General features: G+C 41.5%; 1 protein-coding gene across 4 annotated transcripts in view; it reads right to left on the bottom strand.

Moving 5' to 3' along the window:
- FAM177A1 (family with sequence similarity 177 member A1) overlaps positions 1-9,897 on the bottom strand; it is a 36,897-nt gene extending 27,000 nt beyond the window's left edge. Inside the window, exons 1-3 of one of the 4 annotated variants that reach the window (XM_022570732.2) lie at positions 9,794-9,897; positions 9,573-9,696; positions 3,454-3,627 (exon numbers count right to left, since the gene is read on the bottom strand). In XM_022570732.2, coding sequence (XP_022426440.1) covers positions 3,454-3,627; positions 9,573-9,668 — 270 coding nt within the window. In that variant the 5' untranslated portion in view covers positions 9,669-9,696; positions 9,794-9,897. Of the gene's footprint in view, positions 1-3,453; positions 3,628-9,572 lie in introns of all 4 variants that reach the window. The other 3 variants (XM_089907612.1, XM_022570731.3, XM_022570730.3) reach the window with 3 other exon arrangements.
- Positions 9,898-20,674: the final 10,777 nt, after the last annotated feature.

The raw sequence follows: 20,674 nt of genomic DNA, 5'->3' as shown, positions 1-20,674 counted from the left end.
CTTCTACCCCCAGCTTCCACTGAAGCCCGTGTGCCACAACTAGAGAGAAGCCCACACACTGCAACAAAGAGCCCGTGCGCCACAATGAAAGATTCTCAGCCATAAATAAATAAATATTTTAAAAAACAGGCGGGCTTCCCTGGTGGCGCAGTGGTTGAGAGTCGGCCTGACGATGCAGGGGACGCGGGTTCATGCCCCGGTCCAGGAGGATCCCGCATGCCGCGGAGTGGCTGGGCCTGTGAGCCATGGCCACTGAGTCTGTGCGTCCGGAGCCTGTGGTCCGCAACGGGAGAGGCCACAACATTGAGAGGCCCGCGTACCGCAAGGAGAGAAAAAGGAAAGAAGAGAAAAAAAAAAACAGACAAGGGATCTGAATAGGCATTTCTCTAAAGATGATATACAAATGGCCAATAAACAAATGAAAAGATGCTCAATATCACTGGCCACCAGGGAAATGCAAATTAAACCATAATGAGATGCCACTTCACACCCACAAGGACAACTAGAATAAAAAAGATAGTAACAAGCGTTGATAAGGATGTAGAGAAATCAGAACCCTCATTCAATGCTGGCAGTAATTTTAAATGGTGCAGCCACTTTGGAAAACAATTTGGTGGTTCTTCAAATGACTGAATACAGGATTTCCCTGCTATCCATAAGTAGAGCATTCCTATGAAACCTTTCATAACACAAAATCGTGTAAAGCAAATAAGTGATTACCTTAGGACACATCTTACTAAACAGCTGAACAAAATAAATCGAAACAAAGCACAAATGCTCACAGATACAGTTCAAAGCTATGGCGGTTTGATGCTGTGATGCTAAGTGTAGTTCCCCTGGGAAGGAGCTTCAAGGTGCCTCTCTCACTGTTCAGGGTGCCCACCACCTCTACAAGGGCTCACTGCAAAACAAATTCTGGACGCTATTTTTGCTTTTTACCTTTTTTCATAAAAGTGAAAATCCTCTTCAGCTTTCTTTCAGTTAGCGAAAAGAGGTACTAACGTAGGTTTTTCATAAAAGCGAAGTGGTGTAAAGCAAACTTTCAAAAAGCAGGGGATACCTGTATAGAGTTATCATATGACCCAGCAATTCCACTCATAGGTACATACCTAAGAGAAATGAAAACATACGTCCACACAAATACTGGTACACAAATGTTCATAGCTGAATTATTCATAATAGCCAAAAGGTAGAAACAACCAAATGTCTCTGACCTGACAAACATGGTATATCAAAAAAAGGAATGAAGTTCTGACACATGCTATAACATGGATAAACCTTGAAAACGTTACGCTAAGTGAAAGAAGCCAGTCACAAAAGATCACATATCATAGGAGTTCGTTCATATGAAATGTCCATAATAGGGAAATCAATAGACAGAAAATAGATTAGTGGTCATCAGGGGTTGGGGAGTTGAAGGGTAGGGAGTGATAACTAAAGGGTACTGGGTTTCTTTTTGATGTGATGCAAACGTACTAAAAATTGACCGTGGTAATGGTTGCGTCTATCAGTGAATATATTAAAAACCACTGCTGCAAATTTTAAATTGATGAATGTATGCTATGTGGACTGCATCTCAGTAAAGCTTTTTTAAAGAGTAAACCTTTAGGAAAGTAGTAAGGATGCATTTTTTCTATGCAATGTCTTTATTACTGATTCCTATGTAAATAGAGGACTATTTTTGAGACAAAGACTTTTTAAACCATACATATATACACAAATTTATACAAACAAATAAAAACCCCTTCAAAGTAATTTAAAAGAAAGACATTTATTTCAACAATTCTTCCACTGCATGAAACACTTCTACAATATTCTGCATGCATTTGGAATTGCCTTCAGAGTATACTGCACAGTCCTTTGAATATTGTCTATAGCAGAGAATCTGGATCTGATATTGTTTTAATAACTAGAATTTATTTAGAACCAAATCTGATGAAAAATTAGTAATAACATTTTTTAAGCCAAATCTAAATTAATAATTCTCTATTCTGCTACTTTGCTTTATTTTCTTCATAGCACTTTCCATAGTCTGATAATTATAGTATATACTTGCTTATTGCCTTTCTGCCCACTAGCATATAAGAGCAGGAATTTATACTTCCCATTGCTGTATCACCAGCACCTAGAAAGTCCATAAATATTTGATCAACTGAAGTCTCAAAATGACTACTTAGAAAGGCAACACGTCTTTTAAAAAAATGTACAGCTAGTCTTATAATTTTACAGTTACATCTTTTTGTTTTGTTTTTGTTTTTTAATTTCTTTTTGGCTGTGTTGGGTCTTTGCTGCTGTGCATGGGCTTTCTCTAGTTGTGGCCAGCGGCAGCTACTCTTCGCTGTGGTGCACGGGCTTCTCATTGCGGTGGCTTCTCTTGCTGCAGAGCATGGGCTCTAGGCACGTGGGCTTCAGTAGCTGTGGTGCACAGGCTTAGTTGCTCCGTGGCATGTGGGATCTTCCTGGACCAGGGATCGAACCCGTGTTCCCTGCATTGGCAGGCGGATTCTTAACCACTGCGCCACCAGGAAAGTCCCCAGTCACATCATTTATAACTTAGAAATTCTTAAATTTAGCTGGTGAGGGGCTTCCCTGGTGGCGCAGTGGTTGGGAGTCCGCCTGCCGATGCAGGGGATGCGGGTTCGTGCCCAGGTCTGGGAGGATCCCACATGCCGCGGAGCAGCTGGTCTCGTGAGCCATGGCCGCTGAGCCTGCGCGTCCGGAGGCTGTGCTCCGCAACAGGAGAGGCCACAGCAGTGAGGAGCCCGTGTATCGCAAAAAAAAAAAAAATTTAGCTGGTGAGGAACATAAAGTTAAGAACTGTATATTCCTATCTTCTAATGAAAACTTGAGGCAAGATAAAAAAGAACTGACAACTTCTAAGCTTTAAATGGAAACCATCATGGTGGTACAGTCTTTAATACAAAGGGACTGGAACTCAAGTACGCCGTTTAGTGAAATAAATCTTAAAGAAACCTATCCACACTGACAAAAGAACTCTGACACTCAAAAATAAACTATTCAGGCTACTGAAATACAGAAAATACTTCCATCCATATTGTGTAAAATTACTGTTTTCTACCAAAATCATAATGCATAATTTTATAATCAGAATACAGTTTATTTAAACCTCAAAGGTCCCTTCTATTCAATGTTTAAGGGAAAGAGGGACTTCCCTGGTGGTCCAGTGGTTAAGAATCCGCCTTCCAATGCAGGGTACACGGGTTCCATCCCTGGTTGGGGAACTAAGATGCCTCGTGCTGCAGGGCAACTAAGCCCTCACATTGCAACTAGAGAGAAGCCAGCGTTCCACAACGAAGATCCCGCACAACTAAGACCCGACACAGCCAAAAATATAAATAAATAAATATACATATATATTTTTTAAATGTTTAAGGGAAACAAATCAGTCAAAACAAAACCCACTGACAAAAGGAACATCAGTATCAAACCTACCGGATCAACAGTAGGCAAAACATCTTTCTTCTCCAGGCCATCAACTTCATCTTCATCTGTGCTGTATTCTTCCATTGTTTCACCACTAACAAAGTGGATGACTCTCCTTGGGACTTTCTTCTTTTTTCCTATGACTCCCAGTTCTACATTTTCAAAGCCTCTTTCATTACTCATCTAATGTCAATAATAAATTAAGAAAAGAAGAGTTTCGAGTGAGATTAATTTTCTTTCATGTAACAAAAAAATTTTTCGGTTGCTTTATTTTAGGGAATAAAGAAATATAAGCCAATCCTTAAACAGTTTTTAAACAATAGAACAGATCATACACAGAAAAGCATATCAACAGCATAAACGAGGAGTTTAATGAATAGTAAAGCAAACCTCTGCATACTCACTGCCGAGGTTAAAAAACAGAACTTAACCAATTAAACTTTTTAAGTCAAAAGCTAAGAAAGCAAGCAACACACTGCAAGTCATAGCAATTCCACTGTCGTATAATATGTGAAGACATGCTGGACATCAATAATTTTAAAGAACAATGCTAATTACGGAGGGATTAATGTGTTGATATATCAAAGGAAAATCATATAGATGCATGTACATATGTTAGATACGTAACATAAAATGTTTGTATAAGGTAACCCTGCTAAGTCTTTGAATTTGAGCCTAGCTACATGTGGGCAAACCAAAACCAGTTCAGCTTAATTCTGAACCTCTCCTTTTCCAAAATGGGAGTCCCGAAGTAAGATGCCTTTTAGGTCCAAGCAGGTACCAAAAATGAGTAAATACTGCTATAGATTAAAAGTAGACCTTTGAAGAAAAGCATGCCACAACCAAAGACATTAAAATTCAAAAAAATTTAAAGCACTGTGCAGGCCAAATAAAACTCATTTGTAAACCAAATCTGGAGAGCAGGCCATCAGTATTCTATATCTGAACTTCTACATTTCTCGGTCACTAATATATAGATGACAACACAGTTTTCCTGCTAGTAAAAAGATTTAACAAATTTTAAAACTATAATAGTCTATGGAATTCTAATTACATCCAAATTTCATTCCAAGGGAAATACTAATTTTACCTCACACATATAGCCAATTTTCCAAACTCATTGTAAATGCATTTTGAGGGAGAGGATGAAGAGCTTTTCCTTGTCTTTTTGCCTCAAGTTTAAATTCCTAAGAAAGCCTTTGTTGTATCTTCTTACTAGAAGATTTCAAAAAGCACAGTGCAAATAACTGTAAAGAAAAATCTGGCAACAGTGGTTACCCTTGGGGTTAGGTACAAAGATGGGGGAGGAGGTACAGGTAAAGGAGTGGTCAAGGGGGCTTTTTATTCTTTTTTTTTTTTTTTTTTTTTTTTTTGCGGTACGCAGGCCTCTCACTGTTGTGGCCTCTCCCGTTGCGGAGCACAGGCTCCGGACACGCAGGCTCAGCGGCCATGGCTCACAGGCCCAGCTGCTCCACGGCACGTGGGATCCTCCCGGACCAGGGCACAAACCCGTGTCCCCTGCATCGGCAGGTGAACTCTCAACCACTGCGCCACCTATACTTTTTGTATTTTGTTGTTGTTTTACTTTCATGATGAGAATATGCTCTGGTACAATTTTAAAACTAAACCAAAGCAAAATGATACAGGACTACAGGACTGCCATGATTAGAGTCCATATCAGTGGGATTGTCCAAGATAGTCCAGAGTTCAAAAATTTCATCCTCTATAAGGATTCTTACACTTGTAGATATGACCACACGTAATTTAAACCCATGATTGTTGTTCAATCCTAGAAAAGTTCTTTGAACTGCTTTTGCAGAGATGGAATTGTACTGATAAAAATAGTGGACTAGAATTGCCCAGTTATGCAAGTATATGTAACTTTATTTTTATGCATTGTTTCCTCTTAATCCTCTAAGGTTCTTCTTAGAAAACAGATATGGCTGTTCTCTGTCCTTCACTTCCCAAAGGTAAGCTTAGGCATTAGCCAGGATTTGAATCCAGGTATATCCAACCCAAAGAACACACGCATTGTTCCATGACACACATGAACATCACTGGCAGCAACTATAACTGCTGTAGAGCAAACTGAGACCATGAAAACCTTGACAGCATGGGCTACCTATGGATCAACCAGAAAAAACAAAAACCACAATTCTCCCTAGCCTGTCCTGAGGTTTCAAACATATCCCAGCCCTTAATAAAGGAACACCAGCCCATTCATTGTGTCCATAAATAAGATGAACAACAAATGGTCCACCCAGGCCATCTTTCTTCTATCACCAGTCCCTAAGCATAGTGAGCCGTTCCTACCCAATCTCATTTTCCCCCTTCATATGAGATTTGGTTTATGGTTGTCCTGACACCAATGTCTCCTTTTGCACCATGACTTTATAGGCAAGGAAAAGTCAGAGGAGCTGGGTTAGATCTCCAGTTATCATACTAACTGGATGGATCTGATGTGAAAGCAACAGTCCCAGTCAATGAACAAAGTTGAGCCCTTTCACAGTACATCACCCTGCCTTATTCCACTCCCACCCCACCCCCATCAGAGCAAGCAGCTTCTCATTCTCCCTCTACCAATCTCTCACTGGCTTAATTTGTCTTTTCTAAGACACAGGCAAAGGAGAAGGGGTGTCTCTCATTGGCTTCACTACTTTGTCTTCCTTAGACAACTTTAATAAATAAAAACATTCTGGCTGGGTCATAATAACAGGAATAAACTTATCTACTAACTCCATTAACTGACTCTTGGCTATATTTTATCCAAAAGGTAAAAAAAAAAAAATCTACAAAGGTGAAGGCTGGGGCTTCCCTGGTGGCACAGTGGTTGAGAGTCCGCCTGCCGATGCAGGGGACGCGGGTTTGTGCCCCGGTCCGGGGAGATCCCATGTGCCGCGGAGCGGCTGGGCCCGTGAGCCATGGCCACTGAGCCTGCGCGTCCAGAGCCTGTGCTCCGCAACGGGAGAGGCCACAACAGTGAGAGGCCCGCGTACCACAAAAAAAAAAAAAGGTGAAGGCTGAAAGGTAATTCGTATTTTTCATTCTAATACCAAAGTTATTAGTCAAGTATAAACAAACCTTTGAGTAATATTCTCCATACATAATACGTAAATGGTATTTTATTTGTTCTAATCATCACATTTCATATAAAGATTTTTATTAAAAAGACTTCTATGTAAGAGCTCTCTTTTAAAATTTTAATATTAATTTTTGATACAGTAAACCCCAAGTTTTACATTTATCATCTTAAGCAGGACTGAGTAATTTTTCCCATAAAGGACAGATAGTAAATATTTTACGCTTTGAGGGCCATGTAATCTCTGTCACAACTACTGAACTCTGCAAAAGCAGCCATGGACAATACATAATGAATGGGCTAAGTTCCAATAAAATTTTATACAAATCAGTGGCTGGTGGGATCTGGCCCATAGGCTCTAGTTTGTCAACACCTCATCTTAAAGAACCAGATTGTCAAGTAAAAAAATCTGTGAAAGAATCTATACCATATGATCACAACCTCTACTTGGCAAAGAGGGGAGTGTGGGGTTAGTTAAGGGAGGTATTGATGGGTAAAACCAACCAGAAAATAATTTGATTCAAAATTTCCAACAATTATAAATGAAAGTTATTCTCTGAATTTGAAAACATTTCATTTTTACAGATAAACAGTCAGCCTGCAGGTCAGAAAATTTTCACTGTCAATCATACAAACTCTACTTCAACAAACTCCAAAGATCTGAAAAGACAATTTCCTAACACCAGGAAATTATGAGATGCAATGTCAATTAACATTTTATTACATTTTATGGTTAACAGTACTGTAAATCTGCTTATCTTGTTCTTTGGGGCCTGTTTTTAGTGGCAATTTTCTTTTCACTCCCATACTCCCATAGCACCCAGAACTTTATAAAAACATGTATGACACTTGGAATTTACTCTGCGTCACCTTCCCCAAATAGGTGATCGGCAAAATGGGAGTAGGCACAGTGCGTATCCTTCACTGCTCTATCCTTTAGCCTACAGCTCCTGGCACATCGTAAGTGCTTGGTAGCAGGGGTGCTAAATAAATAAATAAATGAACAAGTAGTACTGAAATTTTAACTCCTTTAATAATATTGAAGCTGAGATTCTGGTCAAAAGTCTAGTCAGATAAGCTGCTGAATGTCCTGGTTTGAAGCCTAATTCTGAGCACAGACCCAAGCTCCTAAGTCTTCCTTCCCTACATGACACTTGGGATTTCTCAGTTCTGACAAACCGATGAAGGAGTACAGGATGGCAGCCTCTCCTGCCACCCAAGTCTCCACTTCACTGGTCTCTCCCCTCTTACTGTGGTCAAGTAGGCATAGATTTGGGGTTCCTGGAAATGTCTCTGCTTCAGGAATGTGAATGAGAGAGCACAAAGGGAAAGTTAGAAAACTGTTTGTGTAGTATGAACCCATTTGTGTTTAACAGGAAAGATTATATATGCATAGGCAATCCCAGAAAGAATACACCAGAAACTTAACAGTTACTTTTGGGGAATGTGAATGTGAGAAACGGGTGATGGGAGTATTCCTATGACTTTTTACTTTTTGCTCTATGGCCTTCTTTACGTTTTATTTATTTTATTATTTTTTAACGAAGAGTGTGAAGATAACATATTAGCACTAAGCCACAATAAAGAGCCTCTCTTCAAACAACATTTATCTGGTAAATCAGTATAGGTTTACTTTGGTATTAGAAAGACTGAAAGCTGAAGTAGTGATGAAAACAATTATAGTAACAGAAGGAAAAATCAAATGGAAAATACATCAAACGCTGTGGACTAAAAAGGTTCAGTTCAAGTACACCTGTCAACAACAGGTCTAGACTCAACTGAACATAATAAGTGGGCTTCCTAATCAATTAGCGTTTTCCCTGAATTCCTTCTTGCGGGTTATCTTCCCCCTTCTTAAGTAGGAGAAAAAACAAGTCCATAGTTTGGGGGAAATGTCTTACTAACATTCAGGTGGTTAGTCTCAAAAATGAAGCCACTGAAAAGCTTTGTTCTCACTGAGGGTGGGAAGATTTCTACACAGAAGCAACTCAGGTTTTTAACATCAAAACTGTATACTCCTGAGCCGGTTTCAGGTAAAGCCATTTCTTCATTAGTTTTACTTGGCCAAAGATCCTACACTACTACTTCAGACTACCAAATCCCAAACAAAACAAACCTCCAAACCTTACCTAATGCTCTAAATTTATGCTGTCCAATAGAGTAACCACATGGGGCTAATGCTCACTTGAAATGGGGCCAGTTCAAGCTGAGATGTGCTGAAATACACAAAGGATTTCAAAGACTAGTACCACAGAAAGACTGTGAAATATCTCAGTGATAACTTTCATATTAATTGCATGTTAAAATGGTTTTCGACAAAATTGGGTTAAATAAAATAGAATATTAAAATTTCAATTCATATTAACTACATGTTGAAATGTTTTGATAAATTGGGCTAAATAAAATAGAATATTAAAATTAATTTCACCGGTTTCTTTTTAGTTTTTTAATGTGGCTACGAGAAAATGTACAATTTAAAATGCGGCTGGCATTATATGTCTATTGGACAGCGCAGCTCTGAGCCTTAGATACCTCCCTGGTGAAATGGGGATAACTCACACCTCATGCAGAAGTTATAAGGATTAAGTGGTGCGGGGGGGAAGCCTGTAAACGCATAGCACCCAGTTGCTATTTGCTAACCAAAAGGCAGATGCCAAGTCAGGCACTCCCACAAGGAGAGACTGAGAAGTGATCGCAGCCGGCGTCACCTGGCTTCCAGCTACTCCAAGGACAGCTTTTCGGGGACACGCCTTCCTTCTCGCGCTCGCAGACCCGAAGCTGCAACCTCACCCCTCGAAATCCGAGGCCGCCCCGGAGTCTGCGGCGCTGTCAGAGGAGGCGATGCCCAGCGGCGCTCCGACTGCGGTTCGTCCGCCCCTTCCCTCAAGCAGACGCTCGGAGCCGGGGACACCGCGAAGAGGAGCCCCGGGACGCACCTCCGGCGGGCGGCCTGCTCGAAGGAAGGCCGGGCAGGCCAAAAGGGCAGGCGGCAGGCGAGGCAGACAGGAAGCTGGGCTCTCCCGGCCTCAGCCTCGGCGGCCGCTCCTACCTGCTGTGCCGATTCCCTGAACGGAGCGGCGGCCGCAGCTCCCGAGGCAACCCCTGCTTCTCCTCCCTCTGCACGGCTCACTGGCTTCCGGTCCATCGTTGTCGCCACGACAGGACTGCAGGCGCTGGCGAGATACAAAGTAATGGCCGATAAGCCCGCTTCCATTCTCCGCGTCCCCGCCCAGGCGCGGACCTAACCCGCTGTCAGGAAGTGGGACTCACCGGCAGCGCCCGCCTAGCGCCGAGCCCGGCCAAGCCACTGCTGGAGGGACGGGACGGGACGGGGCGAGGCGAGGCGGGGCGGGGCGGGGCGGGGTGGACCTGGGGGTGGGGTAGGCCCGAGGGGCGGGGCCTGGCGCCCCCGCCCACCCGGCTCAGCTCCCGGGGCTCGGCTGAGCACCGTCTGGACTGCACAACTCCCGGCTCCTGCGGGGCGGGACAGGACGGGGCGGGGCCTTCTGCAGTACAGTTTCCGGCCCGGCCCGCGTCCCGAGCTCGCAGACTGGCACCACCAGTGACGTCATGCCTCGTACCTGTACCGGGAAGCTGGCTTCTGGATCTTGGCGCAATCGCTCACCAGCTGCATCCTGGGCAGTCACCTCCCAGACTTTGGTTTCTGCGCTGTGAAATGAGAACGGCTGCGAAGTGTGCTTCAAAGCCTTGTGATGAGATGTAGTTGCTGAAAATATATTTTTTAATGAACGGCTCATGCTACTTATTCCATTTCTCATGTGGATGACAGTCTAGTCAAAATACCCTTGAAATAAGAGCCTCAAAGGCGAATTTTGCTTTTACACCTGTCTGAAGTACTTAAGTATATGTAACTGTAGAAAAAGTTAAGTGAGACCTGAAGGAGAGCAGAGGGCTAGCAAGCTTCCATTTTAACAAATGTGAGGAATAATTTATTATCTGTTTAGTGTGTGTGTGTGTGTGTGTGTGTGTGTGTAAGAGGGAACATTTCAGACTTTTCAGATTATTCCCAGTGTTCAACCAAATAAAAAAGTCATGACTGCAATGATTATTGCATTACTCTAGTTGGAACATTTCCATGTAAATGGTCTTTAATTGTAGTTTTAGTATGAGCGTTTTCAGGCAATTTTCACTAGTTGTAGAGCTCAAAAATAAAATACATTCTTTTGGCCGTGGAGGAGGGGCTTCATTCGATACCCTAGATTCCATTTTCATGCCAGGCAAATTCATAAATGCTCCCCAGAGTTATGGCCCAGCATATCTTCTATTCAGCGTGGCAACGGCAGGCCCAACACCCATACAACCTTAATTCGTCCTTTCTCTCCTGTGCAAAAGTTCTTTTTCCTTACTCTCTGCTTAGTATTTTTGTACACTTTCTATCCTGCATATGACTATGATAACCTAAAAACCAAACTGAAAACCTTAAAAACAAAAGTTGATTATTTGAAAGCCATCTATATATTTTTTAATTGGATGGAAATTCATAATGTATATTCTGGTAATAAAATCAAACTAGCTTGTTGCCAAGGTTCACAAGTGCTGTCTAGTGACATTAGCATGGGATTGAGACAATCCAAAACAGCAAAAACTGCATAAGTTGAAAAGAAAAATAAAGAACCAATTGTTAAAGCCTTCATGAATTGGCTTTCATAAACAATACAGTTCTACATTACATGTATTCAAAACTCCCTTTCCTTTTACTGGCAAGAAGGATAGTCAACAGCTTTTATCCTTAAAAATTAGTGGAATGTTTATAAATGCATGACTTTATTTTGCAAAAATGGCAATTAAATATCAAATTACAATTTTCACTGCTGAGGCAGAACTTATTTTCATGGTTTACAAGTACATTTCTTAGTTTACTGAAAATTCAAAATGCAAGTCACATTCCAGCATGAGCCAGAAGTATTTCCTAAGAAGAGTTATTTTTTAACACAAATATCCAATTGAAGAGCAGTCTTTTGCAAACAAACAACTCATAGCAACAGAAAAGCATAGAAATTCTAATGGTTTTATTTTGGGCATTGACATTTTTGTCATTATTTCCAGACTGTCATAGATCAACTAAAAGTGGACAACAAAGCAACATGCCAAATCATTCTCTCTTTCACTTTGTAGTATAAGTTGTACTGTATTACTATGACAAAAAATAAATTCAGGTATTACTATAATTTACTTGAAAACATAACTGTTACCTAAATTTAGTTATCTAATGATCCATATAGAGCTAAAAAGGTAAATTTAGATCTACCTATTTCTGTGAATGGCTGGGACAACAAAGCTGAATAAAATTCAATAACGAGGAGAGTCCATCAAATAAAAAACAAGACTTTCATATATATTTTAGTAGAGAATATTTTTAAGGTTAACCCACTCCTCAAATAGGGAGATATGGTTTCATAATCAATCATGTGTAAGGAAAAATGTTAAAAAAAAAAAAGGTGTTAAAAATAAAAATGCACTTTAGGTTGATTTAAAGCAATGGCCACTCCTGATTTGGTCAATTTGGCTAATAAGCTGTCTAAAACAAACACACAGAGAAATGCAAGACCACTAAAATCGTGAATTTGCAGCTGCAGCATCTGACCACTGCCACTCAGCAGCTACCTCAACGGAAAGACCAAAATTCTCTTCAGGGTTCCTTCTAAGCCCAGGTCCCTGCCACTATCATAAGTGGCCTGGCCACTGGAAGAATTGCCCAAAGTTAAAAAGAAGGCCCTATTCGCAGCCCAAAGCCACTCACTCTGACCCTTTTCATGAACTTTCTGAGAAATTTGAGAAGCACCTCCCTTTTGTAGACACATGGTGCTCTGAGGAAAGTGTTGGGATCTTCCTGGTACTTCCACTAACACCATTGGGAGAATTGGACTTTTTTTTTTTTTAATATAGGATCTGAAGCTATTACCACTCTTGTGGACACAGGAACAACTTTGTCTGTCTTGAACCCCACCAGCCTCAAGGCACTCTTCCTCATAGTACTGAAATTGTCCAAATGGTGTGAGTTCCCAACACGGTTATGAAGGTAAGCAAGTTGGCCCCCTTGCCTTTTTTTTTTTTTTTTTTTTTTGGCTGCCTTGGGTCTGTGCAGTTTTTCTCTAGTTGTGGCACATGGGGGCTACATTGCAGTGGTTCCTCTTGTTGCGGAGCACAGGCTTCAGTAGCTGTGGCTTGCGGGCTCTAGAGCTCAGGTTCAGTAGTTGTGGTGCACGGGCTTAGCTGCTCCATGGCATGTGGGATCTTCCTGGACCAGGGCTCGAACCCGTGTCCTCTGCATTGGCAGGCAGATTCTTAACCACTGTGCCACCAGGGAAGTCCCCCACTCCTTGCCTTTTGAGATAGGTTCTTTGCAGGGAACTCATCAGTTCCTTCTGTCCCAGTACACCTTTTGGGCCAAGATCTCCTGCAAAAATTACAGGCTAATATTTCCTTTTCCCAAAAAGGAGAAATACACTTGCAATTGACTCCTCAAGGTCTACTTCCAGCTCTAGTCCTGATATTGAGATTCCCCTCCTTGCTTCTGTCTTGTCAATTCCCAGTCACAAGGATTTGTTAGATTCTGTTCCTTCTACCTTATGGTCTACCTCTTCAAATGACATAGAACACATTCATTAGGTGCTATCAATTAGGATCCAGGTAGATCCTAATAAACCTTTGCTTCACCTCAACAGGTCTCAGGCCTGAGGCCCTAGAATGAATTCGTCCCACTGTCAAGGCACACTTCCAGAAGGGCCCCGTAATCCCATGCACCAGTCCCTGTAGCGCACCAATCCTTCCCATGTGCAAATCTCATGGCCAAGGTTGGTATTTTGTTCAAAATCTCTAATCTGTAAACAATAGAGTCATATTACGTTACCCCACAGTCCCCAACCCTCACACCACCCCCAGTTTAATCCCTCTGAGCACACAGTTCTTTACCGTCATAGATTTATGTAGTGCTTTCTTCAACTTTCCTGTCCATCCAGATAGCCAATACCTGTTTGTCTTTACTTGGGAAGGACATCAATATACTTGGACCACTATGCCTCATGGCTACACAGAAAACCCTACTTACTCTTCACAGATATTGAGACAAGACTTGGCCAATGTGAATTTTGCCCACAGCTCTACTTTACTTCAATATGTTGATAACCTTTTGTTATGTTCCCCTACTGAGGAAGCACGCCTCAAGGACAGCCTATACCTCCTCACTCAGCTAGCACACAAAGGCATAAGGTCTCAAGGAAAAAGCTCCAATCTGTTCAAACCCAGGTAAGATACTTGGGTCATTTGCTAACCCCTCAAGGGCTAACACTGGATCCTACATGTGTCCAGGGCATATCTCAGTTTCCCGCTTCATGCCACCAAGTGCCAGTGAGATGCTTTTTCTTGGGCTAACAGGCTATTGCAGAGTTGGGTTCCTAATTTCTTCTTGTATGAACAACTCATTTTTCCCTTCTAAAGGATAGAGGCCTGATCCTCTTGTTTGGAATAATGATGCTGAATCAGCTTTTCAAACTTTAGACACTCGGTTGGCCACAGCCCCTGCTTTAGGACACCCTAATTATTCTCTTCACTTTCTATTCATTCATGAAGTTAGCAGGAAACACCCTTGGAGTGCTCATTAAGCCCATGGGGGCAAACAGAGACCTACTGGGTTTTAGAGACAGTTGGACCCTATAGATCGAGATCTTCCACCTTGCCTCCAAGCAATAGCAGCCACTGCTGCCCTTCTGCAGGCTACAGAAGAGACAGTTATGGGGTCTCCCTTACAGGTGTTTGTCCCTCACTCTATTGAGGCACTCTTGAAGTCACATCACACACACTTATCTGCTAGCTGACTGATGTCCTATGAAATCTTGCTTTCCTCTCCAAATGTCACTTTGTCTCATTGTAACTCCCTAAATCCTGCTACCCTCTTACCATCAGCAACAGATAAAATCTCACATGATTACATAACCACAACTGATCTTTTGACTAGTCCGTATCCAGATTGCAAGAAACACCTTTAGACAACCTTGACATTTCTTGGTTTATCTATGAAATACTGCTGGACAACTGAAATCTGGATATGCTATCACTACTCCCTTCACTATAACAGAATCCAATGCTCTGCCCCTCAGTTTCTTCAACCCAACAAGCTGAACCATACACACTATTTGCACTTGCACTTTGCCCTTTGGCAAATGTGCTAACATTTACACTGATAGCAGGTATGTCTTTGGAGTAGCTCAGGATTTTGGAATGCTTTGGAAACAGAGAGGTTTCTTGAGCTCGGGGGGAAATGAAATTGAAAACGGCCCCTTTGCTAAGGCTTTGCTGGATGCAATCTTGCTGCACAACAATTGGCAATAAGTTGCAGGGCATTCCAAAGACAACACTGAGGAAGGAAAGGGAAACTGACTGGCCGACAGAGTTGCTAAGGCCGCAGCATTACAAGATTCAGGCTTCATAAAGAAACCTCCTCCCATTGGTCGCTCTATTCACACCAAGTTAACTATATACTACTTGGAAGGACACCCAACATTTAAAAGATATTATCAACTCCAAATGGATTAAAGGCCTAAATGTAAGACCAGACACTATAAAACTCTTAGAGGAAAAAGAAGGAAAAACACTCTTTGACATAGATCACAGCAAGATCTTTTTTGACCCATTCCTTAGAGTAATGAAAATAAAAACAAAAATAAACAAATGGGACCTAATTAAACTTAAAAACTTTTGCACAGCAAAGGAAACCATAAACAAGATGAAAAGACAACCCTCAGAATGGGAGAAAGTATTTGCACACAAAGCAAATGACAAAGGATTAATCTCCAAAATATACAAACAGCTCATTCAGCTCAAAATTAAAAAAACAAACAACCCAATCAAAAAATGGGCAGAAGACCTAAATAGACATTTCTCCAAAAATGGGCTGAAGACCTAAATAGACATACAGATGGCCAAGAGGCACACGAAAAGATGCTCTACATCATTAACTAGTAGAGAAATGCAAATCAAAAGTACAATGAGTTATCATCTCACACCAGTCAGAATGGCCATCATTAAAAAATCTACAAACAATAAATGCCAGAGAGGGTGTGGAGAAAAGGGAACACTCTTGCACTGTTGGTGGGAATGTAAACTAATATAGCCACTATGGAGAACAGTACAGAGATTCCTTAAAAAGCTAAAAATAGAACTACCATATGACCCAGCAATCTCACTACTGGGCATATACCCTGAGAAAACCATAATTCAAAAAGACACATGTACCCCAGTGTTCATTGCAGCCCTATTTACAATAGCCAGAACATGGAAACAACCTAAATGTCCATCAATAGAAGAATGGATAAAGAAGGTATGGTACACATATACAGTGGAATATTACTTAGCCATAAAAAGGAACGAAACTGGGTCATTTATAGAGATGTGGATGGACCTAGAGTCTGTCATACAGAGTGAAGTAAGTCAGAAAGAAAAAAAACAAATATCGTGCATTAACACATATATGTGCAATCTAGAAAAATGGTACAGATGAACCTATTTGCAGGGCAGGAATAGAGACGCAGACACGGAAAACGAATGTGTGGGCCTGGGGTGGGCGTAAGGGGGGTGGGATGAATTGGGAGATTAGGATTGACATATACACACTACCATGTGTAAAATCATTAGCTAGTGGGAACATGCTGTACAGCACAGGGAGCTCAGCTTGGTGCTCTGTGATGACCTAGATTGGTGGGATGGGGTGGAGTGGGAGGGAGGTCTACGAGGGAGGGGATATATGTATACATGTAGCTGATTCACTTTGTTGTACGGCAGAAACACAACATTGTAAGGCAACTATACTCCAATTAAAAGAAAAAAAAGATATTATCAGAGATGGGCAAGTGAATGCTACAGCTAAGGAACAGCAGAGGTGGGTTTCTGATGGATGCATATTTGACCAGCATCCTGGGCTTTGGTATGGGCCAAACAGCTACCCTGCTCTTTCTGGTGTCACTCAACAAACCATCTTAAAATTAATACATGAAATGACTGATTAAAGAACTGATAAAATGATAGCCTGGGGAAAACAATACTTTTGGAAACCTCCCATAGTAGCGACTGAAATATGTCAAAGGGATCAGATCATCCGAAATATGACCCAGGAAAACCTATTCATATTCTCAAGGCCACTTTCCTTTATCTCTTGGTTCCTTTGCTATCTGGCAACGGGATTTTATCTAGCTGTCTCTCTCTCAAAGATACAGATACGTTCTTGTGATGGTTTGTATGTATTCCCATTGAGTGGAAGCCTTTCCTTGCAGACGAGCAACCACCCTTGCAGTGGCCAAAATATTGTTGGAAAGGATTAGTCCTACTTGGGAAATTCCCTTGGAATTACATAGTGATAAAAGTAGCCATTTCAGTGGACAAATTCTAAATGCTGTTTGTGAAATCTGGCCTATACTACAACATTTCTACTGCGCCCATCATCCTCAGTCCTCTGGTCTAGTGTAAAGAACCAATAGCATAATCAAAACACAATTGGCAAAACTCTCTGAGGCTATCAGTCTTCCTTGGTCTAAATTACTACCCATAGTTTTATTAAACTTAAGATCTACACCCTTTGGAAAATACAAGTTGTCACCGTTTGAAATAATTACTGGAACACTTAGGATTCTTGACTCAGGGCTATACGAGCCCCTTCTAGTCAAGGGAGATCTTTTACATTATTGCCAAAGTCTCATTAAGACTAAAGAAAAATGAGCACCTGGTTGAAAAACCTTTACACAGTAAAGCGCTCCTAGGATATGAAGACCTAGGACATCACAATTTACAACCAGGGGACTATGTTTATTGGAAAAGACATCTTTTAAAGGATTCCTTGCAGCCCAGGTGGAAGGGACCCTATCAGGTACTCTTAACCAACCTCTGTGCCAATAAAGGCATTGATTCTTAGATTCAGTTTTCTCATTTCAAAAAGGCTTCCCCACCTGAATGGGCCTCTGAAACAGTTGGAGACCTCAAGCTGAAACTGACCCAAAAGTGAAGCAAATGACACCTGATATAGACAACTCTCCCAAGACTCCATGATCACCATTAATGAAATCTCTCTTCTTACCTTTGTTCTAATTGCTATTATCACAGAGTTGCTACGTCTCCTTCGATATGTAGTAATTGATGATATATCAACTTGCCACTCTCCTTCTTATACTCCTTATAGACACATGCTCAAGGAGTGAAAATTTTTATGCACGGGTGTGTGCTTGGAATGAAAGTTTAAAAGAAGTGACCCAGGTCCTTTGGTCCCTTAAGTTTGACTATGAAGGACTGGAGAATTGAACTTCTGAGACTCCTCCTTTTGGTTTCAGGTTTATTAATGTTCTTAGCCCTACTACATACAGTGGGCATCCTCCTTTGGCAGTAATTCTATGAAAACCATGTATCTTGCCAGAACTCTCCTGGGAAGAAGCCTCTGGCTCCAATTCTTGGCCATTCAACTAATCTATTCAGCTTAGGATTCTTTCTTTAACCAAGGCCATGAGCCACCCTTTCTCCTCTTTATATTAAAATGGCTGATTTTACTTGGATAGTTCTTTCATTAGACTTCTGTTATTATTCTTTCTTAAAATCCACCCACAACCCTTATGCCTGGAAGAGTAATGCCCTAGTTTGCAATTCCCAAAGTCTAGCCACTGGAGGAAATCTAAGATTGTTGGCTATGCCATTGGCACCCCAAATCACTTACCAAACACTGGGATCCCCTTGCCTTAGCTATCGCCAAGCTTACTAATATCCCTCCACCATGTCCTGTTCAGAATTCATCTATTCTCCCAGCATACCACGTTTGCCTACTTGAATTCACAGCTCCTTTTTCCTGTTTGGTCAATAGAATCAGACAAAACCCCCAATAGTTCTTAGGAACAATTCGTTCCAACAGTGCCCTGCGGTTACCCAGAAACATTGGCTCTCAACTTTACCTTGCTGTGCAACAGAATATGTCCTCATGATGACCCTCCACATATTCCATCAAGGAAGGCTACTGGGCTGCTCAAATATAACTGACCAATGGTTTAATTTCACCTTGACAACTCCTTTCTTTGTGCCCCATCTGCTATATCTTTGTAGTTGGAAGATGACCTGCCTCAACACCCCTAGCCCCAGCTTCTCAATGTCCCCTAGGATTTTTAATGGCCCCTTTGACTGTATTAAATTCTCCAGAAATTACCGAATAGCACACATGCTCTACTTCCTTCCTCTGCTGAGAAATCTCTTCTTAGGGATTTCAGAAATATCTAAGAATTATATTCCCCAAGTGGAGGATTGGAACCCTTGACAAATTGGTTCGAAACCTCTCTGCCACCATAGCAGACATAGCTAATGCCACAGTCATAGCATTAAGTGACCAAGTTAACTCCCTAAACTCACTTACTCATGCTATATTAGATAACTGATTTGTCTTAGACTACCTTCTGGCAGAACATGGAGGTATCTGTGCCATCTTAAATGCCACCTGCTGTACTTGGATAAATACTTCTGATATAGTAGAAACTCTAACTGAGGTCCTACAAAAGAAACCCGCTTGGCTTCACTCTGATACCCTTAACACTCCCTTAATGTTTGTTCAGCTGTTTGCCCTCAAACATTGGATCTTGGTTCAGAACTGTTCTGCAAACTGGGTTATTGCTCTTAATAGGTGTTAGCTTCTTTATGTTGATACAGTCCTTGCTTACATTGATTACTTCCATACTTAACCATTCTTCTGCTTGGTTAAGGCTCACACAGACCACTATGCTTGAGGCAGCACAATATCATGATGCCGCCAACGATTTTCCTGATCCATTTATTGACTCTTACACCCAACCCCCACTCTGAGGAACATGATGAATCCAGAACAGGCAACCAAGCCACTCCAGCTATGTGGGACTAAAAGTTGCCCTGGTGATATTTTCTCCAGGAAAAATCATGAGCAAAGGGGGGAAATGTGAAAGGAACAATGGCATAAATGACTGAGACGTGCCCCGAGGAGCTCCAGGTTCACTGCCCACGCTGAACTTTTGCTGAACTCTCTAAAATAAAATTGTTGATATTGGCTGAGTTGCCAAAAGGAAAAAACAATCCTGAGAACTGTACTTTTTCTGGACTGAGGAAACCATACCTTTCCCTAGTAACAGATGAGATGCGCTTGATAGCCCAATTGTGTATATAGAGTAAATTTACCCTCCAATCCAAGTTCTTGGTAAACTATAAGAAGGAAACTGTAAAAAATCAAAGGACACACATCAACTGAAGGGCTTCACACTCCCTATATTTCCTATCAAATGGAATGTCAAGAAACAGATGGGTATTTCTTGTACCACTTCTGTCAGACATAAAATTCTGAACCACTTAATTGATTCCCAAAGTCAGAAACTTTGGGAATTTCTGGTCCATGAATATATCCAGTAACAACCCTTACCTCTTTTGGGTTACCTCTTTAATTTCCCTCATTCTATTTTAAAATCAAAAAAGCAAACAAGCAAGATACATAAATTATGCAGATATGCAGACATTACACAGGACTTTTCCCTGGAAGGTCACAAAACTTTTGCGTGTGTTGTTTAAGAAAAATAGACCATAATTACAAGATATTACTCACTTCTGCTTCCCATGAGAAGACAGTCTTTATGTCAGAGTAGTCTCAGGCCCCACGTAGGGGATTTTCTTAGTGTCAGACTCATCTAAATTATCTCTCCTACAAACAGGTACTGCTGTGCAATTTCTTGATTGTCTTTCCATTTATGATCCAACTGGTACAAGAAATGCATTGTTGGGTTTCCCTGGTGGCGCAGTGGTTGAGAGTCCGCCTGCCGATGCAGGGGACACGGGTTCGTGCCCCGGTCTGGGAGGATCCCACATGCCGCAGAGCGGCTGGGCCCGTGAGCCATGGCCGCTGAGCCTGCGCTCCGCAACTGGAGAGGCCACAATAGTGAGAGGCCCGCGTACCGCAAAAAAAAAAAAAAAAAAAAAGAAATGCATTGTTTTAGGCTAATGAGAGAAACTTTTAAGCCAAATGAAGCTAAAAGATCTATATGCACTTCAAATAATGATTTTGAATGAAGAGAAAGAAAAGTAATGAGAGTTGCAAACAGTAGCACAGGCATGCCAACCTCAACAGCTTGTATGCACCACATTAATACTACCAAAGGA

The sequence above is a fragment of the Delphinapterus leucas genome, chromosome 2, assembly GCF_059928025.1.
Source record: "Delphinapterus leucas isolate spDelLeu-1000000601 "Yukka" chromosome 2, BTC_Dleu_Yukka2, whole genome shotgun sequence".
Classification (NCBI taxonomy): Eukaryota; Metazoa; Chordata; class Mammalia; order Artiodactyla; family Monodontidae; genus Delphinapterus; species Delphinapterus leucas.
The sequence above is the reverse complement of the archived record's forward strand: the minus strand, read 5'-3'. Positions and strand labels throughout refer to the sequence as shown.